Here is a 25,613-nt window from a genome sequence, read left to right on the forward strand (position 1 = left end):
AAAGCAAATTATAATTATGAGCATTTTAAAATAATCTGCCATCGTATTCTATGCTCATAATGAGATCAAGTACCGGATATTTAAATAACCATACCTATATAGAAAATATGGACATCCAGAAGTAACAATAGTTGAGAAAAAAAAATGTTTAATTTTCTAACAAATCATCCATGAACCATGAATCACGACTTCTGCAAAGTACAGAAATCTGTGTCATGGTTATATAATTACTCAAATTTCCTTTTCGCTGCCGCGATCTATGAATTATAAATAAATAATATTTAAATATTTCATAGTTATCTGGGTAAAACTTATGTGGATCCTTATTATATATATGGAGTTACTATTAACAATATATACCTGGAGTTAACAATTATGACCCTTGTTCCACACTTCCATAAGGGTCTGTCCCCCACTTCTCCTTACTCCAACAACCATTCTTATGGTTTATACTTTATAGCAATCATTATTCTATCAGCTGCCTATGGTCTATCTATTTGTTCTTCAATATTCCTCGCCCTATTATTCCTTACACATTTATTTCACTGCCTCTGAGTCACCAATTTCTCTTGGAACTATGATATAATAAATTACCTACTAAATATACATTCTGATGGGTATACAAAGACGTGGCAAGTACCCACCTACGACCTACCTATATCTTAGTTCATGGTTCGGCTGCATCCGAGTTGGGTCCCGAATTTATAATTGCTACACTAGTTGGGTCCCGAATTATTTTAGGTACTACACTAGTTGGGTCCCGAATTATTTTAGGTACTACACTAGTTCGGTCCCGAATTATTTTAGGTACTACACTAGTTCGGTCCCGGATTTTTATAGTTACTACACTAGTTGGGTCCTGAATTATTTTAGCTACAACACTAGTTCTTGAATATTTGTTGGTAAGTACTACACTGTACTAACATTTTCCTTCCCATTTTAACAGACTGTCTATCATTTATTTAGACCACAGGTATGGTTAAAAATGTTTTTTACAGTTTTTTTTTAACCTAACCAACTCGTCGAGGTTTAACCGGCATTTATCGCTGTTCCAGATAGTTTATTATAACATATGTCAAAAATTATCAGATATTCCCGATAACATTGAAATTATTACACGAATGCTCGAAAACCACTTAAGTACGTCTTTTTTTATTACGAATATCCCAATAGGCATATTATATACGTATAAGTACTTTTCATTTACTTTTCAATTTAATAAAATTGTATTAATATTATTGTATAATATTTAAAATTATTAAAATATTTTTACTAACTATCAATTACTTATACTTTAATATTTAAAAATAACTGTAAAAAACATTTTTAACCATACCTGTGGTCTAAATAGATCATAGACAGTCTGTTAAAATGGGAATGAAAATGTTAGTATAGTGTAGTACTTACCAACAAATATTCAGGAACTATAATAATTCGGGACCCAATTAGTATAGTACCTTTAAAAATTCGGGACCCAACTAGTATAGCACCTTTTAAAATCCGGGACCCAACTAGTACACTACCTGCGATTAGCTCCTAGAATTCGGGACCCAACTCGGATGCGCCGCATGGTTCGTGTTTTAGTTAAGATTTTAGAACATGAACTTAGGTACCTAATAGGTATTATCTTAGTCCATGACCGGCGGTCTGTGGTCATCAAGTATCATTACACCTAGACCCAGTGGCGGCGCGAGAGGGTTTTTGTGAGACAAATGTCTCACAGCTAAAAGGGGTGGTGGGTGGGTGCCGAGGAGGTACCTATGGTGGATAGTCGGTTCTGAAAAATATTGAGTGACAAAACGTATCAAATAAATAAATATATAAATAGTTATTATTATTATTATTATTTTTTTTTTATTATAGCTTCAAGTTTACAACTAATATAGCTCAACAATTATATAAGCAAGGTACAAATAAAAAATAAAACATTACAATATTACTACAATTTAAACATAGATTTTATATAATAAAGCCAGCATCCAAAATAAACTTGATAATACATTTAATCGTAAAGATGCAATTAGTATTGAGGATAGTATGGAGATTAAAAGGACAATTGAAAGAATTTAGAGAATTAATTAAGTCTAGACGTTCGGTTATCAGAGCAGGGCAATCGAATAATATATGAGATAAATCGCAAATATGTTCATCGAGATGCAGTGTACAGAAGGGGGAGTCGTTTAAGCCGAGTTTGAACGAATGATTGGGTAATAGAGAATGTCCAATACGTAATCTGTTAAATTGTTTAATATGTGATATATAAATAGTTATATTCATATAGAGTATAGACTATAGATTATAGACATAAACATGGTTTATAAATAATGTATAATAAGTGTATTGAGAAAAGAATTAATGTTTGGATGATTGTTTTAATTGAAAGTACATTTAATGATTTATTAATAAAGCAGTATTTATATAATTTATAAAAATTATTTTTATTGTAGTACCCGTAACATGAATTTCTAGAAAGGCTAATTTGATATAGAATTATAATAGGGGGTCTGGGGGCATAGCCCCCCACGGCTCTGTGCAAAATAAAAAGGTGGGTCGTGTGTGCTGCAACTAACATTTTCTTGCCTCACTGTCGAAAAAGTTTGCGCCGCCACTGCCTAGACCTAGGTACTATTACAATAGTAGCAGGCTCATGATAGACGTACTCACAAATATTATAGTCACTATTAAAGATAATATGTTTAATAGTGATTATATTATAAGTAAATAGGTAAATATACATTCCACGATGTAGGTAATACCTACATCGTGATACATTCGTACTAGGAATTAAAATATATTTTTTTATCACGTAGTATCTATCAACCAGTTGTAACTTGTAATTGTGATATCATCTATCTTAGAGACAGCTGATATAGATAATAGTTGTGAATGTTCTATGATTATATGTGATCTAAGACCTGTTGCGCACTATCATAATTCGATAATTCATAAAATTAATTATTAATAGATTCATGGTTTGTCTTTGAATTCGTATTTTGTATTAGCTGTATTTATCCAAAAGATTCCCAGTAGTAGTTACCAAGTATGGCAAAAGCTTTGTATTTAGATTTACGACGAGTTTGAGTCGTAGGTACTGAATGCTGTAACAACACTATACTTTAAAATCGCAATGTGTTAGTCATAACAATTCAACATTTTATTAGAAAGTATGACGCTGGAAACCACAGAGGTGCGTAAAATGGATGCTGCGCTCAAATTTGAGCTGGTCAATTTGTTAGATATTAATGATGGCTGGAAATCACTAATGGCATCTGTAACTGTAGACTGTGATCCGAATAAAAGTCCAAAATATACATTTGATCACTTAAAGTAATATTTATTATATGTTTATATGTTTGGCAACATTTTTGAAAACAATCACTTAATTGTACTAGGTTAATAGAAATGGCAAGCCAAACACAACGGCGATCTTGTAGTGAGATATTTTTGGAAGAATGGGGAACTAGTGGTCATATTAGGCCTAACTTGAAGATACTTATGGATATGTTGTTCAAATTAAAGTTAGTACGAGCTGCTGAATGTGTAGCTTCTAAAATCATGAATGGTAATTAAGAAAATATTATGAAATTAAGACTTAGGCCTATTTATGGTTAACTATGTGAAATATAAATTTTATTTGTATGTGTTTATTTCTAGATAAGCCTATTGACAGGTTGGCGACATCTATGGATTTTCTCGACATTGATGAATACACAGATAATGATAATAGTGAAAATTGCAAGTCTACTTTGTTCGCTCATCAGCTAGAAACCAGGTCAACTAAAAATGACGACAAAAGTAATGGCAGGTATAAATAATAATTAAAACAGTATTTATCAATAGGTTTTTACGCTCAGTTAATAATTAATAATACCAATTAATATTTTGTTGATCATTTTAAAACTTTATTTGCAATAAAAGGTAATGTTTAGTTGTTTTTAATTTATTATTATTATTTTGTAGGTTTGATAAAATTAAGCTACCTTACAAATATTTATCTAATGCCACAAATGGATTTTCGGATTCATGTTTAATTGGAGCTGGTGGATTTGGTAAAGTATTCAAAGCCAAATTGACTAACCAAATAGTGGCAATAAAACTTATGGACAAAATATTTGAAGAAAAAGATTTTAAACAGTATTTAAATGAAATTGATATTGTTTTAAAATTTAAACATGATAATATATTACCATTACTGGCAATTTCATGTGATGAACAGCCGTGTGTTATTTATGAGTTTATGGAGAATGGTTCATTATTGGATTGCTTAGCATGCAAAGTATATTTTTGAGGAATAATATGAATTTTATGAAACACCATTTTAATACTAATTAACATTGTAATTAAATAGAATAGATCATCAATATTAGATTGGAAACTAAGAATAAAAATCGGAACAGATGTAGCCAGTGGGTTGGTTTACTTACACACAGCATTTGAAACACCTTTCATACATCGAGACATTAAAACTGCAAATATTCTTCTGGACAATAAATTCATTGCCAAAGCATGTATCACAATAATTTGTATATGATAATGTTGTGTATTATATATTTCCTTTATTGTTCTTAGATTGGTGACTTTGGCTTAACTCGAATAGGAGATCATACAATGACATCTGTTGTATTAGGAACATCTGCATATATGTCACCTGAAGCATTTAGAGGTGACATTTCTATGAAAATAGATGTTTTCAGCTTTGGAGTTGTATTATTGGAGTTAATAACTGGATTAGCACCGTATGATGAATGTCGAACTGGTTGTGACTTGGTTAGAAATTAATTTAGTGGTGATAAATATTATATTTTATTTTATAGTTATTTTTTTTGTTTTTTTTAGTTAACTCATATAAGTGAAATTGAATGCCCTATTGAAGAATTATTGGACAAGCGTGCCGGATATTGGAACAACAGTATTGCTAGAAAAATATATGACTTGGCAATTCTTTGTACAGCTGCTAAAACTCAAAGGCCATTTATGCATGGTCAAGAAGGTGTTTTTGAATCTCTTAAAAATATTCAATCTGAAATAGATATATAGTATATACCATCATGAAAATGCATAATTATATAATTTGTTGTGTATAACAATTAAGTTACCATAATCATTAAAAGAAAATTATATTTTTGTATTTAAACATTTACTATCACTATTTATTTTCCGATATTGCTCAGTCTAGAATTCAAAATAAAGTTTGACTTGTTAAAGTTGTATATAAAATAAATTATTTTTATTTTGAGCTATATATTTTAAAATTATTTATTTAAACCATACAAAAATAACTTTTAGTATATTTATTTTATACAAAAACAAATGATTTACATAATTATAAAAATATTGAAATTAGGTGAAACGATGGCTAGTTTTTAATTTTTAATACCATACGCTTTCTAATATACACAATTATGCAATTAAGTTGAAATATAAACCAATTCCTCAAAAGAGGTATACATACTTTTTGCATAAATAAAAAACTTAATATTTAGCTTTTAACAATTTCATAAGTTTCTCCAATTTCATTGCTTTCATTAAATTGCCGCTGATCTTAAGTTTACCAGACATATAAGCATCGGCAGCTTTTAGCTTTCCTATAAATATTTAATATTATAATATTAGAAAAATAATTGTAATAAAATAAATAAATATAACTGACCATCAAATAATTCTTCTATTTTATCAGCTTCCATTGTTAAAGTGGCATCTGGTTTTGTAGTTGGTTTACCTTTTCCAGCTGCACCATTTCCAGTTAGATCTACATAGTAAGTTCTATCCTCATCTCCTAAAAAATGTATATATATTACATATATTTATATTCCTTCTAGAGTTTAGACGATAAGAATAACTAAGAAAGTCACAATATAATTATTATTATACAAATTAATCTACTAATAATTATATTTGTATTATGAGTGTAATCAATTCTAATAACCTTTTACAACAAACAAGAAACAAGCATTTGTTCCTTTAGCTATTTCTGGAGTCAAATGTGAATTGATTTTTGTGAATATACCCTCAATATTATCTTTTCCATCCGAATTTTTAGCTTGTTGAGATTTTCCTTTTCCTTGATTGAAACCATCATGAGGTGATTCGTCCAAGAAGAAGTCCATCATTAAATCTCCTTTATAGGCTAAACAAAAATTGAAATAATTATCAGTATATAGATTAGAGAACAAAGTGCAAATTGTTGTAATTTGAAGATGCAGAGGTTAAGATTTTAAGTTATAATGGCAAAAAATTCTTAAATATGTATTAACATAATTCAACTTATTTGTTAAACTTAAACTAGATGGGTGTGTGGGGTAACATTCCTACTCATCGTCTCAGAATAGGCTTAAGTTATAATGGCAATATATTGATAAAGCATGAAGTAAAAAAATTGTAAGTTGTAAATAATTAGCTAAGTAAAACTAAAGGTTGATGGGTTTCCCTCCGGCTGCTTGGTATCAATTTATTCAGTCCCCCAAAAGAAAAAAATAGAAATTGTACTTATGCGTATTACTCATTACAGTATACAAGCAAAATAAATATAATTATAATACACATATTTTGTCACTAATTACAATAGACAATAATAGGTACTTAAAATTCACAGCACTATAAAATATTTGATATTAATATAACTAAATTACTTACTTGGATCACTGGCATATTGGTTCAAATCAGTAACTCCTTCTTGTTGTAGTACTTCATCATCGACTAGAAACTGCCCAGTACAATTTTCAACAGACCTACTAAGTACAGCATAAGCGGCATCTGCCATAATTTCTGGGTTACGAGATAACTTTTTTGCTTCAGTAGAGCCAGATAACATTTCAACAGCCGCCGTGTATATTGCTTTAATAAAATATATTCAATTAAATAGGGTAGGTTTTAAGTAGTATTTGAGTAATAATTATTTTTTTCAAATGTCTATTATAGTAAGATTTTTAATCAAATATTTCATACACAATTTACCAAACATTTTTTTGGTTTCTGTAACTTTATTTAAAATCTAAACTATGCACAAGGTTTATGTAACTAATTTTTCTTTTTAATGTTGAGTACAATATTTTTTTATTTAATATGATTAATAATTAAATATTAGTTGTACATTGTAGTTCTTGTATTGGTGTATAACTATTAAAATAGGGTCTAGTTTTGCAAAATTCCATTTAACATTAAAATGTTTACTGAAATTATAAAATTATATGGATTGAATGATGATACTTGTTATCATTTTTATTTCTCCATTGAAATTTATGTAGTGTGATCAAAATATGATTGACAACGTTTAATATTTATAGCAATATTAATAAAAACCACCAGCATAATTGTATTTGACCGAGTAAATTTTAATGAACATTAGAGTGTTGGTTTGAATTGAAAACAATATTTAGTTTTATTTTTTGGTGATTTAATACAACTGTGTCTAGGAAAATATGAAAAACAATCATTTATGATATTCTTTTAAGTATCTATAATGTGTTTTCAGAAATTGAAGATTGAAGGAAATAAATATTGCTGCATGGTATCGGTGCCTTGCATTTTAGGGAGATTACTTTAAAGGTGATAATTTGTAATTAGAATAATAAAGTTTTAGTTGAAAAAATTCTATATTTTTATTACCAGTTCTTGGCCATAAAGCATTCACAGCAATGTTATCTGCTCTAAGCTCAGCAGCCATTCCTAATACACACATTGACATCCCATATTTAGCCATTGTATAAGCAACATGGTCTCTAAACCAATTAGGATTCATGTTTAATGGAGGACTAATGTTTAGGATATGTGCGTGTTTGCTTTTTTTTAGATAAGGTATACACATCTTTGACCTAAAACAAAGAAATTCTATTAATATATTATATCATTTACTCCAAACAAGTGTTTATTGGAGGCCGGAGGGGTATCAAGTATTTTATTATTTGTACATAATTTTATAATGAAAAATTATTTCATGAATATTTTTAATTTATTCAATAGTGCTGACACACAAAAACAAATCACCAGACTTTTTAAGCATCCAGCAAGATTCCAACCACTGGTGACTGGTATACTTGACAACAAATTGGCACTTATGGAACTTTCCATGCTATAGAAACAGCGAGAAAATGCGCCGGTTTTGCGCATCCCTCAGCGTCACCAAGCTCATAAAACTGGTTCACCTATGGTCGGGTGATGAGTGGGGGATCCAGATTTGTCAGTGCGCGGCGCTTTCTCTCGCTGGACAGAGTATAGTACAATTATTTTGTCACTAGCCTGCTTCACAAAGATTGTTAATGTATCACAAGTCAAAGGAATGGCTAAAATACTAATGAATATATACTTGACAAATATAGTCATTGGAATACTTATTTAATTCATACGTAAATTAGAAGCCGTATGATTGGTGGTATACTTAGCAAGCACACAAGTTTTGGGAACTCAGTGCCTTATTTAATTATATTTCTTTAGGCTACAGTTTAACTATAATTTTATTGAAAAATAGTGAAGCTTTTGAAGATATTTAGAATGAACTCTAAAAATAGCTGACATTAAACCCAAATGGTTTGTTTTAGTTTAATATTATCTTTTCAAAACAATATCTATACTATTACTTTATATTATAAAATTCACTATTATTTTACCAACTATTACTCTACCAAATATTGACTACATGAGAATGTCTCAGGCATAATAGGCTCAGGGCTATCACTAAAATCAAAAATGGCATTAAATAAATTAAATAATAATATTTTAAATGTTTACACTAAAAATGTTCCTCTAGTATTGATATTATGCATCAAGTCGTATCTCTTCATCTCTGTATCTAATGTAGGCGTCAATGAAATTGCACTTGCATTGTTAACAACTATATCGATACCTCCAAATTTACTAATTGATTTATTAACAGCATCTGCTATTTGACTTTCATCTCTTACATCTACTACACAAGGTAAACATTTTCCTCCGGCTTCTTCAACTAAAAAATGTTAATTATAATAAAAACAATAGATTTAAATCATAATGAAATAATATAGAGTTGAAATAAATAAATTTAAAATATAAAGAGCTAATGTTTTTCTATAGTTAGTTTACTTGAGAGGACTTTGGAGCTTAAATTAATTGAGTAACACAATAACATCAAAAATCTATTAATTCACTTTTATTTAAATAAAACGTATACATATTTTTTTATATTCTTTCATGTTATGCAAATATTGATACACAGTTATTGTGTACAAGTTATATTTTTTTAACCTATAATTTGAAAAAAAGTAATACAAATATAATACACATTGAATATTGAATAAAAACAATAAGAAATATAATATAAGAAACATAGGCATAGAATGGAGGGGGGCCTAAGCGGGCTAAAGCCCCACAGAATTTTATTAAGCCTTCTCAGAATTTGCCAGAAGCATAGTTGATACCACAAGAAAAAAAGGTTATAGCCTTCCCCAAATAAATTCATAACACTACGTCCATGATAAGAAACAAGAATAGTTTACATATTTTATAACAAAGTGAATTCCGCTTAATGTGATCACTGGTTTATAGAATCAACCGTTTATTAGAATCAAAAATGAAAATCCCAAACCAAATTGTATGTTACTAATGTTAAATTGACCTTTTATTAGAATCACTAAGTACCGAATAATTGAATCACTGTTATGAACAATTTTAACGTTTTTAAGGTATTTCAAACTGATTAACTTATAAAACCCATTTTATTTTTGAACTTATAAGTATGACAGTATATCGTTGTATGTTATTATGTTATCTTTGTGCGTCGTGTACTTGTGTCATTTATTATGCATGTTACATTAAATATGTAATTATAATTAAATATGTAATTGTATAAAAATATTGAATCATGAAAAAAATGTTGTAAATGCCTTATAGAATCAACCGGTTAATAGAATCAAAATGACCTGCACCAAAGTGATCACATTAAGCGGAACCCACTGTAATAACAATACTTTGTTTATGTTGATAATTACACAACTGGACTATGAACAATTTAAACCCAGAAAAATGATTAGTCATCTCAGTACTTTATCTATTAAACTAAGATATTTCTGTCATCAATTGTGATTTAACATTATTGTATTGATTTTCTCAAAACAAATTTTTTTAAAAATGTATACCTACTTGAAATGTTTAATGTATACAAAAACATTTGTTATCTCCATCTTAAAACTACATAACATAACAAATTTGAGCTTAGCAGAATTCATTGGTTTTTTAGCTTTAACATTAAAGTAAATTGACCTTATATCAAATTTAAAGGTATGAATATTATCTGTGTTTGTATGTCAGTAATTTCATAAAATTTAAATTGTCAAACAAATTATCAGAATTTCTAAATTGCAATATTATACATACCTATTCATGAAGTCATAACTAGCACTACAAATTAATTATCATAAAAACCAACGTACTAACACAGATAATATTCTTATTTTTAACATTAATAAAAAGTCAAAATGCATACTAATATTAAAACTAACAATTCAAACAATGAACAAATGAACATTAATTTACTATGCAACGCATTTGTAAGACAGAGTCAATAAATGCAAATAAGGAGTACAAGATAAAAGTATACGATAAATCAATAACTATACTTATAAGTTATAAAAGTTATAACTAATGTAGGCTTGCCATTACACATTTTATAGTCTTGAACACTACTTTATACAAAATGTATATTTAGTATTCTATAGATAATATTTACATATTGAAATTAAAATAAAATAGCAACAGTTTTGTTATTAAATTACTTTCTTTGGCAGCTGTGTATATAGTTCCTGGTAATTTGGGATGAGGCTCAGCGGTTTTGGCAGCAATAACAATGTTCGCACCATCCCTAGCTGCTTTTAAGGCTATTGCTTTACCAATACCCCGACTCCCTCCAGTAATGAACAAAGTCAGTCCAGACAATTTTCTAAATAAAAATTTGTAATTAATATTAATATAAAATAAAATAAAAAATATTTAATATTAATATAACATAATAAATGTAGTTGCAATAAATATAAAACAAACCCTGTGTTCAGCATTATAATTTAGAAGATGGTAATGTTTTTAAAATATTTTAAGTTATAGTATTAAAGCTCAAGACTTGTGTCGTTGAGTGCAAACACAATGATTTAACAACATATACTATTTGAATTTGTCTGAAACTCTGTAACAAGGAAATCAAATAAAATAAAGTTTACAATTGTTATCAATGGAAGGGCAACATAAGACTTACAGGTGATCAGCGAAGAATGACCGTGACCTACAAAATACAAATATTATGTCCTCATATGAACACACATTGTTATTTGTGTAACAGCAAAATACAAAACAAAGTAACTGGGCAGTAAAAAAATGTCAGGTAATTGAGATAAATTTGTAATTGAATATTGCTTAATAATTGTGCAAAATTTAAAGGAATATAATAAAAATATATATATCAAGTCTCTGTCTGTTTCATACAACAAGTGTACTACAGTAGGCTTGTAGCCTTGTAGCTCGTAGAAATTATACCACTATTATTACCTAATACCTATTGAAGTATTATATATATATGTATACATATTTAGTATATACTATATAGTGAGTAGTTACATACTAACATTGTGATTTCAGGTTTGTGACGTCTACAAAAAGTATTATCATGAAATTCACGTCGATAAAAAACTAAGATAACATCACAGTCCACAAAATAGATAATGGAAGATTCGTGATCGATGTCCACAAGTCACAACTATACGTTCCATTGGAGCTGATAAATTTTTTTTCACGATAATTGCAAATAATAATAATACCCTTTTTATGCTTGGTAATTTTTATACAAATAAACAGTGTACACCACGAATTAAGATATATCTTAATTCGTGGTGTACACTATACTATAGAAAAAAGATAACTATTTTGTTTTTAAACACATTATACAATGTAGAAATATCCCATGTTCCCAAAATATAGCCATAAAATGGGAGGGTCATATTTTATATTATAGGTACTAGTGTACTATATTATAAATATGCGTCTATTATATTTATCTACATTACATAATATGTAACACTAAATTGTTCTCAAGGTGGATATATTATCCACCTTGTTGTTCTGTTGTCTTATCATTGGTATTCTTGTCTATGGTAATTGGTAATTGGTATTTATTATGATAAGGTAAATAAAGCTTATTATGGTTTAACATGATAACTTTTTTCTTCGTAAATTTGTAGTGTTTATATTTATTATATTGCTAATTGCTATTGTTATATTATTATTAAACCTTTAATCATTAAAAAATAAACATAAAGTATTCCAGTATCGGAGTATACCTCAAGATTGTACTAACTCTTAAAGAAATTAATTCCGCCTTCTTTGTTAAACTGAGTATTTAGTTTTTACATAACTTGATAGTCAAAAGAAACAAAAATTACAGGGCGCTACTCCACAGGTGCTTTACAAATATAGAAATGGAGAAACACGTATTAGAAGAAGTTTCAAAATTGTAAGATATTTATAATTAAGTCATAAAATAGACTGGTGTACTATTAATAAGTTTTAAAAAACTATCCCTTATATCATATAATATTGTAAAATAAATAACAATTTAATAGCATTAATTTTGTCTCAACGATAAGGAATGTTTGTTTATAAAATTTTGACTATGAACAATTTAAAATATATTTATTTATTCAAAAATGTTATAAAGTAGTGCTTCATTAGGCCCTGATATTCTAAAAAAAATATATATCTATTGTTTATATAATATTTTTAATGTAGTATGAAAGTGGCGTACAAAGAATACCCTTGTGGGGAAAGTAATACATAGGCTAGTAGCAAAAAATAATCATTATTGGAAAAAATTATAATTTTAAATATACATTAAAACTGTAGTTAATTTTTATTTTGTGTATTAATTATTATTATTTTTTTTAATAAATATACAATTAAATTTAAGTATAAATATTTTTTTTGGTAAATCATTGTTTTTTTTTTCAGACAATCAGAGCAAAATGTACTCGGTGTTTTAGTATCAGACACAAAAGGCTTATGTATTTTTTGTGAGTTAAAAAATTGCTATGTTATATGAAGGATTATTATTAATTATTTCATTTTTCTTACAATATTTGTTATTTAAAACTTAAGCTTCGGGAGAAGTTTCACCAGGAATCAGTGGACACATAACATTCATTGCAAATCAATTATCAAAATTAGATAAACACGATTTGTATCCGACCATTGTATTGAAATCTGACAACAAGTAAGCAATTAGTTTCTTAAATAAAATACATTTATACAGTTAATATATTGTTTATAACTGATCATTACTTTCAGGTCATGTTTGTTAAAGGGCTGTGAAAATTCCTGTGTTTATGTATTGTATCAGAATAAATAGTAATTAATGTTTATAATTGTTATTCAGTTGGATAAAATGTCTAATTGTATTTATTTTTTTGATTATAAAATATTCTTTTTAGTATTATTGTTCCTCACTCTTTAAGTCTTAAAAATTAAAAAATAAATTACTTGTAATAGCACCTAATGTGCTGAAACATTTTAAAATTAATAAACAAAAAAAAAATAAATAAATAAACAAATCATCAATTCTTTATTTATGTTTTACATCTTCATTCTTTGTTTTGTAGTACTTTAATAATTTATAACCAGAAAAACTGGGCAAGTAAACTCATCTATCCCATTTTCTATAAGTGGACCAGTAGTGGTTGCGATTCACCAAAAATATTATAATGTCGGGAGTATCAAATATTATAGTAACTCAATGACATACACACGCAACAGGCCAAACAACGTAGAAGTTAAGGACAAACTAGAATGTGATACTTTTATTCAAATAAAAATACACCGGGCGGTGGACAAAAATTTGTTTTAGTTTGCATATCCACAGACTATTTCCATTGACACTCTGCCATATGCTTAAACTCAGTGCGTTCTTATTTAAAAAAGAATATAGAAGCTAAAATATTGAACCCAGAACCTAAAATATATTTTTAACAAAGTTACTTAACGAGTTATTTTTATTTTCAAAAGGTACTTCTAACTTAACGAGTTTCTTTTTTTTAAAGTAATTCCTAACTTAACGAGTTAATTTATTTTAAAGTCACGTTAGTTTATTTATTTTTCCCTTAGATCATATACAATCTATATAGATCATATATGATCTAAGCTTTTTCCTAATATCAATTTCATAGATTTAAAATTAAATTTTGATTAATATGGTAGGAAGGGGATCTAGGTGAGACCATGGACTATATTATATACCTTATATTATCTTATGTCTTAATTCATGGGTGAGACCATAGCCCTATAAACCTTTATAGGTCTATGGGTGAGACTCACCCTTAAATCGTGATCGTTATGAATATTCATTTATTTTGTGATAACACATTGTTTGAGGTTATTTTAGCACAGACATATTATCAATAATCAGTGGTTATTAGTTGTTGTTCCTTGATAATATTTTAAAGTAAACAATGAACCTTTTTAATTTTTTAAATTGTATAGTTGTGTCTTGTACTCTTGTGTCATACTATCATAATCATGACGTATAATATCGTATATTTTTATTTTGTTCAAATATGTTGAAAAAGTATAAAAACATAGTATATACCATGATGTGAATATTTTAAAGAAAATTAATTATTAACTTTTTAAAATATGTATTTCCAACTTTTACTGTACTTCATATTTTCATTAGTTGCAGTATTCATTGTATTGTTCGTGTCTATTGCTGTGTTACGATGGCACTACTCTAGCAAAAAGAGGAAATGTCCAACTCAATTTAGCATAGCGTTTTTCCATCCTTACTGCAATGCTGGTGGAGGTGGTGAACGTGTACTATGGTGTGCTGTCAATGCTGTTAGTACTGCATATCCTAAAGTAAAAATTGTTATCTACACTGGTGACTTGGAAGTATCCCCAGTAGAAATAATTAAACGAGCAAAACAGAGATTTAACATTTCACTACCAAATAATTTAGAATTTATTTATCTGCACAGAAGAAAATGGGTAGAAGCTGAAAATTACCCTTATTTCACTCTTTTAGGACAAAGTCTTGGATCTATCATCTTAGGTATTGAAGCCTTACGTTTATTTCAGCCGGATATATACATTGACACTATGGGTTATGCATTTACATTACCATTGTTTTGTCTCATTGGTAGTTGCAAAGTCAGTTGTTATGTCCATTATCCAACTATAAGTTCAGATATGATAAATAAAGTGATTCAGCAAAAAGGAAAACGTAGAACAATATCTTATATTAAACTCGTTTATTATCAATTATTTGCAAAATTATACGGCTTAGTTGGATGGTTTGCTGATTCCATCATGGTTAATAGTTCTTGGACTGAGGATCATATCAATACACTTTGGAAGAGACCCCTGAGCACTTACAAAGTATATCCTCCATGTGATACATCTGACTTACAATGTTTGCCATTAGAAAGACAAAAAACCAAATCTGTAAAAATTATAAGCTTAGCACAGTTTAGACCAGAAAAAGATCACCCATTACAACTCAAGGCCATGTACCATCTTAGACAAATTGTAAATGAGCATGTATGGGAAAATATCGAGCTTGTTTTTGTTGGTTCAACAAGAAATCAAGAAGATGAAATGAGAGTTGTTGATATGATGGATTTATGTAAACATTTGTCGTTGGAGAATAATGTACGGTTTAAAGTAAATATCAGTTACGATGAACTTAAAAATGAACTATCTGAAGGTATAAAAATAAAAATAAAAATAATATGCAAGTTTTTAAGTATAGAAACTAAATTGTATTTATGCTTCCAGGATTGATTGGCTTACACGCAATGTGGAATGAACATTTTGGTATTGGAGTTGTAGAATGTATGGCAGCAGGATTAATAATGATTGCTCATCGTTCTGGTGGCCCTTTAATGGATATAATTATAGAACAAGGTGCTGGACAAAATGGATTTTTAGCTTCAAATGAAGTAGAATACGCACATGCTATACACAAAGCATTGTTGTTGTCAGATACTCAAAAATTGTCGTTACAAAAAGCTGCCAGAGGATCAGTAAATCGCTTTTCTAATCAACAATTTCATGACAATTTTTTGAGAGCAATACAACCATTGTTTAGTTTTAAAAAATTTAAATAGTTAACCTATTATTTTTAAATAAAAGGTTTAATGATGACATTTTGTTATCCGTTTTAATGATAATTCATATAGGTAGCACTTTTCAAAAATATTCTATGATGGTATTATAAATTAAAAAGCGTAACAATTGATGTATTATATGCAATATATATATTATATAATCAATGCTATAGCTATAATTAAACAATAACAACTTGACTACTCAAAAGCGAAAAGCTAACGGGGTTTTTGATTTTAATTAGTTAACATCATTTTATTGCATATTACATTTAAAAATTTTGTAGTTATCGTTTTGAAAAAAAAAACTGTCATATCAGTTAAAATATGATAATATTAATTACAAAATATTACCTTACTATACTATATCATATGTGTATTGTGTAATAACCTCGGATGTAAATACTAGTTTATGGTATCTAAATCCGTGGTAACCGGTAATCACTACTTATTTACTAGTTTTTTTTTCAAATATTGTTGAGACTTAATTATAAATTATTTTTGGGTTGATTAATAAATATGTATTATTGTTATTATTATAATTAATTCTAAGAAGTATAGGAAGTTGAAACATTTCTGTTATTTTTCATGTTGGCACATTCTCAATGTTTTCAAACTTTCTATGTACTATGTGTCCTATATGTGTACATTTATATAATTATATATATTGTATTATGTATATAATATATTGTGTATAATTGTAATTATTTGATACAAATTAATTAAAGTGGAAAAATGTCTTGATCTGTCGATACTTATTTCCAAAAGTTGTTTTACGTAAGTGCATTCTGATCCATATTTTTTGCATGACTATTATAATTACTTTACACTTTATAGCAAATTAAATTTTTTTCATTAGAACTTAAAATTATATGTTTCTTGAAGCACATTTAACTTATTATAAATCATACATTTATTGAAGTGAAACTTCTTTACTGATGTGACAGTGGCGAAAAATGTGTAAAAAATTATGCTCACAACACAAAATTTCCACAGGAACAAAAAAATTAATAAAATATAAATCATATAAATCTGATTATTATTATTATTATCTATTTCTTAACTATTTAGAAAGTAAGTAATTAGTGTGGAATAATAGGATGTGATGACGTTTGAATATATACTGGAAGTTATTTCAATTTATAATAAATATTGAATCAACTGCAGGTTATTATAAATAATAATATATTATACTATATAAAAGATTTTAATACATTTACTGGTACAACATCTAATAGTTCCCATGATCAATTGATTTTAACTTGAAACTTTAAAAAAATGAATGACTAAAATTAATCTTTAACGGAATGCTAGTAAATCAAATAAATTATTTTTTGTATCCTGAACTTTAACCTAAAACTGTATCAGTTCATGCTAGTCCTTTACATTTTCAAAAAGCTAGATGTAACTAAAATTGCACCAAAGAAGTTTTTCAAACCCGCGTGTTACACATATTTTTTTAAGGCAGTTAAATTGAATTAATTTCTATTTAAAAATAAAAAATATCTTTAATTTGTAAATTTAAAAGTTCTGTGTAGGTATACAGTATACTGAAGAACAAGTTGTGAAGAAACTATGATGGATAATTGATGAATACATTTTTTATTTTTTTAACAGATTATTACAGAATTTGATTCAGTTTATAATGAGGAAAAGTTAAGTGTGATGGTGAGACATGATAAGTGACTTGTTGTCTGTTAAAGGGATTATCTTTTATGGAACTTTGGGCACTAGGAAGTTGAATATTTATTCAACTAATATGTCACAGCAACAATTGTGTCTTAGTGGATCACCCGGGATGTTGGCAGTCGGCATACATCTATTTTTGGATTTCGGTGATTTAGATTTTAGTGGACGAGCGTGAAATAATTTATAAAGGACTTTTGCGAAATTTGGACTGACGCAAGTCCAGGAAGAAAGTTGAATAAAGAAGTTATAAAGTGAATGGCTAGAGACTTGAACGGGATAATGACTGTGGTTTCTGATAACATAACATGGGCACAAAGTGGGGTGCTCCCCAACCCAAACTTAGCCGTAGCCTTCCAAAAATGTAGATTCTAGGACCTACAATTTTAAAATACTATATTGTAAATGTGTACAGTTTGTACTTTTTTTACATTTACATAATATTATTTATTATGAAACGGCCATGTTATTATAAAATATAAAAATTTTCTAAAACATAGATTTAATAATGGACTGTTTTGAATTTTTCCAAGAAAAATAAAATAAAATTTTAAGTTCAGTATTAAAATATAAAAAAATGTTGTGCCATAAATATAGTAAATATAGCTCAATTGCTCAAGTGTCTATAAATTATACATAAATATTTTCTAAAGTATATTGATTATAACAAAAGCTGCCTATTTCATATATCATTTTTTGCTGTTACACCCTGTATAGTTTTCGGATATAAATAATTTATTAATTTAAATATAATATTTATTTACTCGGTAAATGTACAACAATAAAATTATGACAGTAATATGATTCACAAAATCGATTTGAATAAATATAATGGATATCTTGTATCATTATTAAGTATAATATGGATATATTTGTAAATTTAAAAAGAATATGCAATGTAAGTAAAACAATTATAATAATATATATATGGTCGGTATGTAGTATTTAATATTTGTAAAAAAACATGAATCATTTTGGATATTTAAGCTTCGCCTCTAGTAGGAACTTGCCATCATCTTTACCTAAGATTATATTATACTAATACTAGGTGTCTAGGTGTTATACTATGTAATAGTAATTTGTGAAAACACTGAATAATATAACTATAATTTATAGAAACAATGGGTATTATAAAAATAATTATGGAATTGTTTAAATTAAAATTTAAGTTTTTAATTAGCCAGGAGTCATTTATTTGTTTCATTTCGCAGAGATCGACTTTTGGCCACTTCTTTACCTTGGTTGAATCCATCATGTGGATATTCTTCCAAAAAAAAATCCATCATGAGATTACCGTTGTTTGCTAAAAAAATAAATACAAAAAAAACCTTATTCATATTTATACGTCTTTTAATATGTTGTCAATACTTATTGATAAATAATACATTTCATACCTGGATCACTTAAATACTGATCAAAATCTATTATTCCTTCTTGTCGTAGCACTTCGTCGTCAATTAAAAATTGCCCGCTGTAATGTTCATATGGTTTAGTCACGATTGAATAAGCGGCATCGGCCATTATATCAGGTTTCCGCGAATATAATTTTGCTTCATTTATACCTGACAACATCTCAACAGCTGCCGTATGAATAACTATACCAAATTCATACTTTCAAATTATTATTTGTAGTTTTATACCAATTTGTAGTTTTCTTTTTTCTTAATTTTATGTCAATGTATGACACATTCAATAAAAGCCAATGTCCAATAGGTGATCCACTGATCCATCTTAATGTGTACAGATTACAATCATTATTTCGAAGTTTTGTCTTTTTAAAAATATTTTTTTTTATATAATTTTATGCCACTGCAAAACAACTTTTTTGAATTCAAATGGTAAACATTATATCAAAAATATATGTGTATATAACACTATACAACTATATTAAGTATTTTTTTAATATTTGTATTCTATAACTCTCTGTTTGGTCTATGTGTGGGCTCCAAATTAGGCATTTTAACCGGATTGAATCTGCTTTTCGTATTAATCCTATTTACCCACCCACCCCTATAAGATTTACAACCCAATTGGCAGCTATTATACATTTTTGTTAATGTTGACACCATATGCAGGTCATTTGCGGTATATAATTTAGAAAATATGAATTCAACAAAAGTGAATCTTATAATGATATTTAACTATCGATTGAGAAGCCATTTAGCATAGATTGTATTTCCTTGCACCCTATATGGGTGATTCACCAAGCTTGTTCTCTCCCTCCTAACATTTTGTTCTTTAATAATGCATTTGTTCAAATTCTAACTAATTTTTGAAAATTTTAAATATACTTCAAGACAGTTTTTAAAATTTTTATAGAGTTTTTTTTGTACTGCTTAAAGAGTGTTTTGTGGCAATAAAAACTCTATGTTTCAAACGAGAACCCTCTTTTTTACTATAAACTATTTAGTGGATAGAATTTTTTTCAATGTTGTATATAAATGTTTGTACTAAGGATAATACCTCTTATAAATGGGTTTACAAAAAATATAAAATAGATTTAATATTAGATCAAGAATTTATCAGTATAGCAGTCAAAAGGGCGAGAGGGGTAGACCCCCACGACCTTTTTTCAATATTTAAAAGTTAATAACCATTAACCATAAATTATACTTCTGATATTCAAATACCTAATGCATGTCAAAACATGACCCCCTCCCCCTTGACAAAATAATTTGACCTACAATGCCCAATGGTATTTATTATACTAGGGGCATTTTTACAAATTATTAATGTTACGATGGTTGGATATTAATCACTAAAATTTTCAAATCACCTTGGTTCCATATATTGAAAAACATTATCGTTAACATATTACTATTTTTAGTACACAAAATTAAATAAGTCAAAGACTACTAGTACGAGTTTTGATTCTGACACTTCAGAATTTTCAGAAAAATTATCCACTAGGTAAATAATTTAAAGTAGAAAAGGGGATACTCATCTGGGAAAAAATTTATTTTTCATTTGAAAAAAGTCCTTATGTAGAAGTTACCTACACAAAATATTAAAGAAGTTTAAAATATGGTTTTTAAGTGTGTTTAAAAATTTCAAAACTCAAATTTTCAATAGCTGTATTATTAAAAAAAAAAAAAAAAATGGTGGGTGAGCAATGAGTATGTTTGGAGAATAAAATTGTGCTATATAATATATGTGTCATATAATATTACCAGTTCTAGGCCATAAAGCATTCACTGCAATGTTATCTTTCTTAAATTCTTCAGCCATTCCTAATACACACATTGACATTCCATACTTGGCCATTGTGTATGCAACGTGGTCCTTAAACCAATTAGGATTCATATTCAACGGAGGACTAATGTTCAAAATATGAGCGTGTTTGCTTTTCTTTAAATAAGGCAAACATATTTTTGATCTAAACAGAAAGAATTATATTGAAAATTATTTATATTCATTTGTAGGTAAACACGTTAATCATCAAAAAGATAGTACAAAACAATTTTGAATTATATATATTACACAAGAAATGTTCCTCTTGTATTGATGTTATGCATTAAGTCATATCTCTTCATGTCGGTGTCTAAAGTTCCGGTTAATGATATTGCACTAGCATTGTTTATGACTATATCTATACCTCCAAATACATCAACGGCTTTTTTAACAGCATCAATTATTTGACTTTCATTCCTTACGTCCACAACACAAGGTAAACATTTACCCCCTGCTTCTTCAACTAAAATATAATGAATGCGTTATAGCGTGTACATTGTAGGTATAGCTAGATTTTTAGTAAAGCAAGGGGAGTATAAATAAGTGTAACTATTGGTTTTACAATTGTGTATTTTTTTGTTTTGTCACTTACTATATGTCTATTGTCTATATACCTACCTAATTAAAATGTATAATAACCTTACTTTTATAGTTTCAACTTTCGAGTGATTTTTATATATATTTTTCAATTGTAAACTTAAATTAGTGCCTATTTAGAATAATTGTATTATTCTTGTATTAAGAATTATACAAAGTGATAGATATTTGTCAAGGGCAACGCCATGCAGTTGCGCAGGATCAGTTAGCTAATTGATGCATAAATATAAAATAAATTATAAATGCATAACTATAATATTATTAAGGGATACGAATTGCTAAGATGTAAATTTTTTTAGTCATCTTATAATTTTGATACATGAAGTAGGTATACGATTTATAAATTTAGAACTTGTGACTTATATAATTTGAGGACAACCCAATAATGAAAATGCTTTGCAAAATGCAATCAGTGAAACTCAAACAAATAATACAAAACGTATTCTTAACACATTACTTTCTCTTGCAGCAGTATATATAGTTCCGGGGAGTTTAGGATGTGGTTCAGTAGTCTTAGCTGCAATAACTATGTTAGCGCCATCCTTGGCTGCTTTCAAAGCAATTGCCTTGCCAATACCGCGACTTCCTCCAGTAATGAATAATGTACGCCCTTCCAATTTTCTAAGTGACCAATAATTTAATTTCATTAAGAACATTTCAAAAATATAAAATAATTAATTATACATTTTTTGATTTCTTAATTTTAAAACTAGACAAATACTAAACAATACTTAACAACTTATAAATAATAGATTTTAAATTAGTATATTGTTAAACATTAAACACCCTTAAATTTAGTAGGTTATGCGCGAATATTACTATGTTAGTTAATAGTAATAAATAATAATATTAATAATTATATGTGACTTGTATTAAGGATAATTTATCACTTGATTAGTGATTACTAAAGCAGTAAAGTAGCCATTAGGTATACAGGTCATAGCTGATCTTGTTTTGACATTGTTTTCACATTCACACTTTTTCATATTTATATAAATTATTATAATACTGCGACATTCCCACGTTGTCGGTAACTGCTCTCCTATAACAGGGGTGGTGAATGCGACCTATCGCACGCAACGTTCTTCAAATTTCAATGGCACGTCAAAATTAATTAAAATATTTTTCTTCGCATATTTTGAGGAAAGAATTTTATAAGTTAGTAATTATAAGAACTTTATCTCCGGAAAAACCACAACAGGAATCACATTAAAAATATAGTATTATAAGTATTAACTATTATAATATAAAATTAATATTATGATATTTAATACCCGTAATGATAATTTATTTAAGAATATGTATAGCTATTTCATAAAATAAAAGCTAACAAATAAACGTGTAATAAAATATGAATATATTAATAGTTATAACCTTTTTTTTATTCTTAGTAAAAAACCCTTTTTTTAAGATAAGAAGAGAGGGCACGCAATCATATTTTAAAAATTGTAGACACGAAGAAGTTTCCCCTATCCTAGGAGATAAAGATCACTAACATTTTCAGATCATAAAAAGTTTTTCTTTTGTATCCAGATTGAAAATTTAACACAAGATTCCCTTTGTATTTTTCTACATTTAACAACAAAAAAACTTTACCGGAAAGTCAAATACATTTTTAACGAACGTTTGAAGTTAGTTATTTGATATTAATTTGATATTGTTGTTATTCAACAAATAATAACTGTAAATACATAACATTTTCATCGAATGTTTATTATATTTTTTTTTTCATGATAAAATTTTCAAAATACTTTTACTGGTTTTGAGCTATTTATAGACATTTAAAATTTGACAATATTTTATGTTAATAAAATTATTCGTTGGTCAAAAATCTTGAATATTTAATACAAGGTTCCTCATAAGTAGTTATAATAGTAGGTGCCGAAATTTTATAGATCCATAGACACAATTTTACAGTATACACCAATAGTTTATGAATCGACTTGGATTGCCTGTCGCTCTAGTCGTAGTCTCTTTCTGTCCATAAATGATAGGTTATTGTGATCTTAGCCTCCGCGATTGTCACAATCAGCGATCATATACATTCGTACTGATACTAGTGATACTGACTGTATTAGATATGTTCAATTTGAAATCAAAATTATAATTTGTATTTATAAGGCTTTAGCTAGAAAGTTCAATTTTTTTTTTATATTTTAATGAATTTCATCAAAAATTGAACTTCTAACGCTTATAAAATAATTGTGCACTGCACTTATACTTACAATACTTTTTTAATGTTAAAAATGTGGGATCTTGTATTCAATTTTCAAGTTTATTGACCTAGCCTATAAAAACTTAAAAAATAATCGAAATGTTCTAATGTCTATAAATAGCTCAAAAAGTTTAAAAAAACAATTTAAAGAATTATACCATTTTCATAAAAAGTTAGTACTAACATTTGGTGACTGTAGTGTGCAATAAAAATATTTTAAATACCTAGGTTTTTCATTAAATCTGAAGTTAACCTGAACTGTTGCATTTTTTATTTGTCATTTTACCACATTATATTGTCATCATATCACCAACCGACCTACCTATAAAGAATTATTTAAAACATAATATCTTATTTACAGAATAAAATATAGATAATATAGTACCATATTACTGTTTTGTGTTGAAACTTTTAATTTGAAGTATTAGTAGGTATAGGTTAGGTATAGGTATACTACTTAATATTTTAATCGAATATTTTTTCTGTTAATTATTGCTATGAACATAATTAAATAACTTGTGATGTGTAATGTGTTATATGTAAGGTTAACCTACCTAATAACTGAACTTTAAGATAGTATTTTACTTATTATAATTTATAGTTATAGGCAAGTCGCAAGTGCTCCTTATACTTTATAGTCATGTACCTAAATAATATACAAATTTTTACTTATTTAGTTATCCTATTCTTTAGATATAGATAAGTAAATTAAATAAATAAATAAATAATAAAAGTATTTTAGTCAATGATTATGATAAAGAAAATTATATCTTATTATAATATAAATTAGTTTAATCAAAAATTAAACCCAATAGCATGCAAATGTATGTTAACTCAAATCTATAGCAATATTATATAATTATTTACATACCCAGTATTAAGCATTTTAAAGTAATCAAAATAAAGTTTATACAATATGTGGTAAATTTCAAAAATACCAAATCCAAGGTATTAGTACCTGTACAACTTTTACAAACTGTAGGCACGTAACAACTAGGTAATAATTATAATGATATTATTAAATTTACCTGTCCAAAAATGTATAATGAGTATAAAATCCCCACCCACGTTTTTTTTTTGAAAGGTTAATGTGGTACGTATCAATAGATTCAAACTAATTAGCACAAATGTGTATAAAATATGTATATCAGACATTACAAATTAATAATAGGCATTACCTAATTATCATGCACATTAGATACAATTTTTATTTTTAATATACAACTTACAGGTCAAAGAGTAATAACTTAATACAAATGAGTATACAATTGCAATAGCTAGGATAATATAATATGAAAATCATTCAAATACATGTAAGTTGCTTGATGGTGCAGATTAGGTTTATTTTATTGAACATTTTCAAATTTGACTTTTTGAACTTCCTACTTTTGTCAGATAGGAATATGTCTATATGACTAGTGTATACTATTCAGTTTATTTTAATCTAATTTAAAGGTTGGTTGGGATAACATTTTTACGCAATAACATAGAAATTATTTTAATTAGGTACCTACCGCCTATAATAATATTTAATAAATACCTTTATATTAATACTTATTATAGTACCTAACTACCTACTTACGTTTAATATATTATATAGGTACCCGTGAGGCTGTGAATATATACGAACGGCTATTTACCTAATTATTTTTCAATTATTTTATTAATATAGTATTACTGTATTAGTATTTATTAGATCATATCATTGGCATGTCTTTCCTAACAACTTTTACAAAATTATATAGATGTTGGATGTTCAATGTTCATAGAATATAGAT

General features: G+C 27.5%; 4 protein-coding genes across 5 annotated transcripts; 2 read left to right on the forward strand and 2 right to left on the reverse strand.

The window, feature by feature from the left end:
* The first annotated feature begins 2,512 nt into the window (after positions 1 to 2,512).
* On the forward strand, positions 2,513 to 5,242 carry LOC111034189 (interleukin-1 receptor-associated kinase 4-like). Of its 2 annotated transcripts, XM_022315276.1 has the most exons (8): positions 2,513 to 3,088; positions 3,162 to 3,327; positions 3,393 to 3,562; positions 3,655 to 3,805; positions 3,961 to 4,276; positions 4,349 to 4,504; positions 4,570 to 4,767; positions 4,837 to 5,242. In XM_022315276.1, the coding sequence occupies exons 2-8, from the start codon at positions 3,167 to 3,169 to the stop codon at positions 5,035 to 5,037; spliced, it is 1,353 nt and encodes a 450-aa protein (XP_022170968.1). In that variant the 5' UTR covers positions 2,513 to 3,088; positions 3,162 to 3,166; the 3' UTR covers positions 5,038 to 5,242. The 2 variants fall into 2 exon arrangements, with proteins under 2 accessions (XP_022170968.1, XP_022170967.1); XM_022315275.1 differs by having other exon boundaries at positions 2,796 to 3,327.
* On the reverse strand, positions 5,093 to 11,542 carry LOC111034190 (hydroxysteroid dehydrogenase-like protein 2). Its single transcript, XM_022315277.1, has 9 exons — positions 11,216 to 11,542; positions 11,008 to 11,146; positions 10,743 to 10,906; positions 8,725 to 8,938; positions 7,606 to 7,811; positions 6,634 to 6,834; positions 5,927 to 6,127; positions 5,651 to 5,776; positions 5,093 to 5,585 (listed from the first exon to the last, which is right to left on the reverse strand). Exons 2-9 carry the CDS (start codon positions 11,019 to 11,021, stop codon positions 5,473 to 5,475), a joined length of 1,239 nt encoding a protein of 412 aa, XP_022170969.1. The 5' UTR covers positions 11,022 to 11,146; positions 11,216 to 11,542; the 3' UTR covers positions 5,093 to 5,472.
* A 2,933-nt stretch (positions 11,543 to 14,475) lies between these two features.
* Positions 14,476 to 16,862, forward strand: LOC111034203 (GDP-Man:Man(3)GlcNAc(2)-PP-Dol alpha-1,2-mannosyltransferase). The gene is made up of 2 exons (XM_022315298.1): positions 14,476 to 15,706; positions 15,778 to 16,862. Exons 1-2 carry the CDS (start codon positions 14,638 to 14,640, stop codon positions 16,107 to 16,109), a joined length of 1,401 nt encoding a protein of 466 aa, XP_022170990.1. The 5' UTR covers positions 14,476 to 14,637; the 3' UTR covers positions 16,110 to 16,862.
* A 1,668-nt stretch (positions 16,863 to 18,530) lies between these two features.
* LOC111034216 (hydroxysteroid dehydrogenase-like protein 2) lies at positions 18,531 to 24,855 on the reverse strand. Its single transcript, XM_022315326.1, has 6 exons — positions 24,707 to 24,855; positions 22,078 to 22,241; positions 21,273 to 21,486; positions 20,963 to 21,168; positions 19,187 to 19,387; positions 18,531 to 19,095 (listed from the first exon to the last, which is right to left on the reverse strand). Exons 1-6 carry the CDS (start codon positions 24,718 to 24,720, stop codon positions 18,980 to 18,982), a joined length of 915 nt encoding a protein of 304 aa, XP_022171018.1. The 5' UTR covers positions 24,721 to 24,855; the 3' UTR covers positions 18,531 to 18,979.
* Positions 24,856 to 25,613: the final 758 nt, after the last annotated feature.

The sequence above is a fragment of the Myzus persicae genome, unplaced genomic scaffold, assembly GCF_001856785.1.
Source record: "Myzus persicae strain clone G006 unplaced genomic scaffold, MPER_G0061.0, whole genome shotgun sequence".
NCBI classification, from domain to species: Eukaryota; Metazoa; Arthropoda; class Insecta; order Hemiptera; family Aphididae; genus Myzus; species Myzus persicae.

Bases quoted from the DNA above. Each gene is read 5' to 3' on its own strand.
- LOC111034189 (XM_022315276.1), top strand. From the start codon at position 3,167: ATGACGCTGGAAACCACAGAGGTGCGTAAAATGGATGCTGCGCTCAAA. The intron at 3,806-3,960 runs GTATAAATAATA...ATTATTTTGTAG, and splicing joins GACGACAAAAGTAATGGCAG to GTTTGATAAAATTAAGCTAC. The intron at 4,277-4,348 runs GTATATTTTTGA...GTAATTAAATAG, and splicing joins TGGATTGCTTAGCATGCAAA to AATAGATCATCAATATTAGA.
- LOC111034203 (XM_022315298.1), top strand. From the start codon at position 14,638: ATGTATTTCCAACTTTTACTGTACTTCATATTTTCATTAGTTGCAGTA. The intron at 15,707-15,777 runs GTATAAAAATAA...TTATGCTTCCAG, and splicing joins TAAAAATGAACTATCTGAAG to GATTGATTGGCTTACACGCA.
- LOC111034190 (XM_022315277.1), bottom strand. The intron at 6,835-7,605 runs GTAATAAAAATA...ATTTTATTAAAG, and splicing joins TGCTTTATGGCCAAGAACTG to CAATATACACGGCGGCTGTT. The intron at 5,777-5,926 runs GTTATTAGAATT...TACATTTTTTAG, and splicing joins TTTCTTGTTTGTTGTAAAAG to GAGATGAGGATAGAACTTAC.
- LOC111034216 (XM_022315326.1), bottom strand. The intron at 19,388-20,962 runs GTAATATTATAT...AATTTGGTATAG, and splicing joins TGCTTTATGGCCTAGAACTG to TTATTCATACGGCAGCTGTT. The intron at 19,096-19,186 runs GTATGAAATGTA...TTATTTTTTTAG, and splicing joins TCAGTATTTAAGTGATCCAG to CAAACAACGGTAATCTCATG.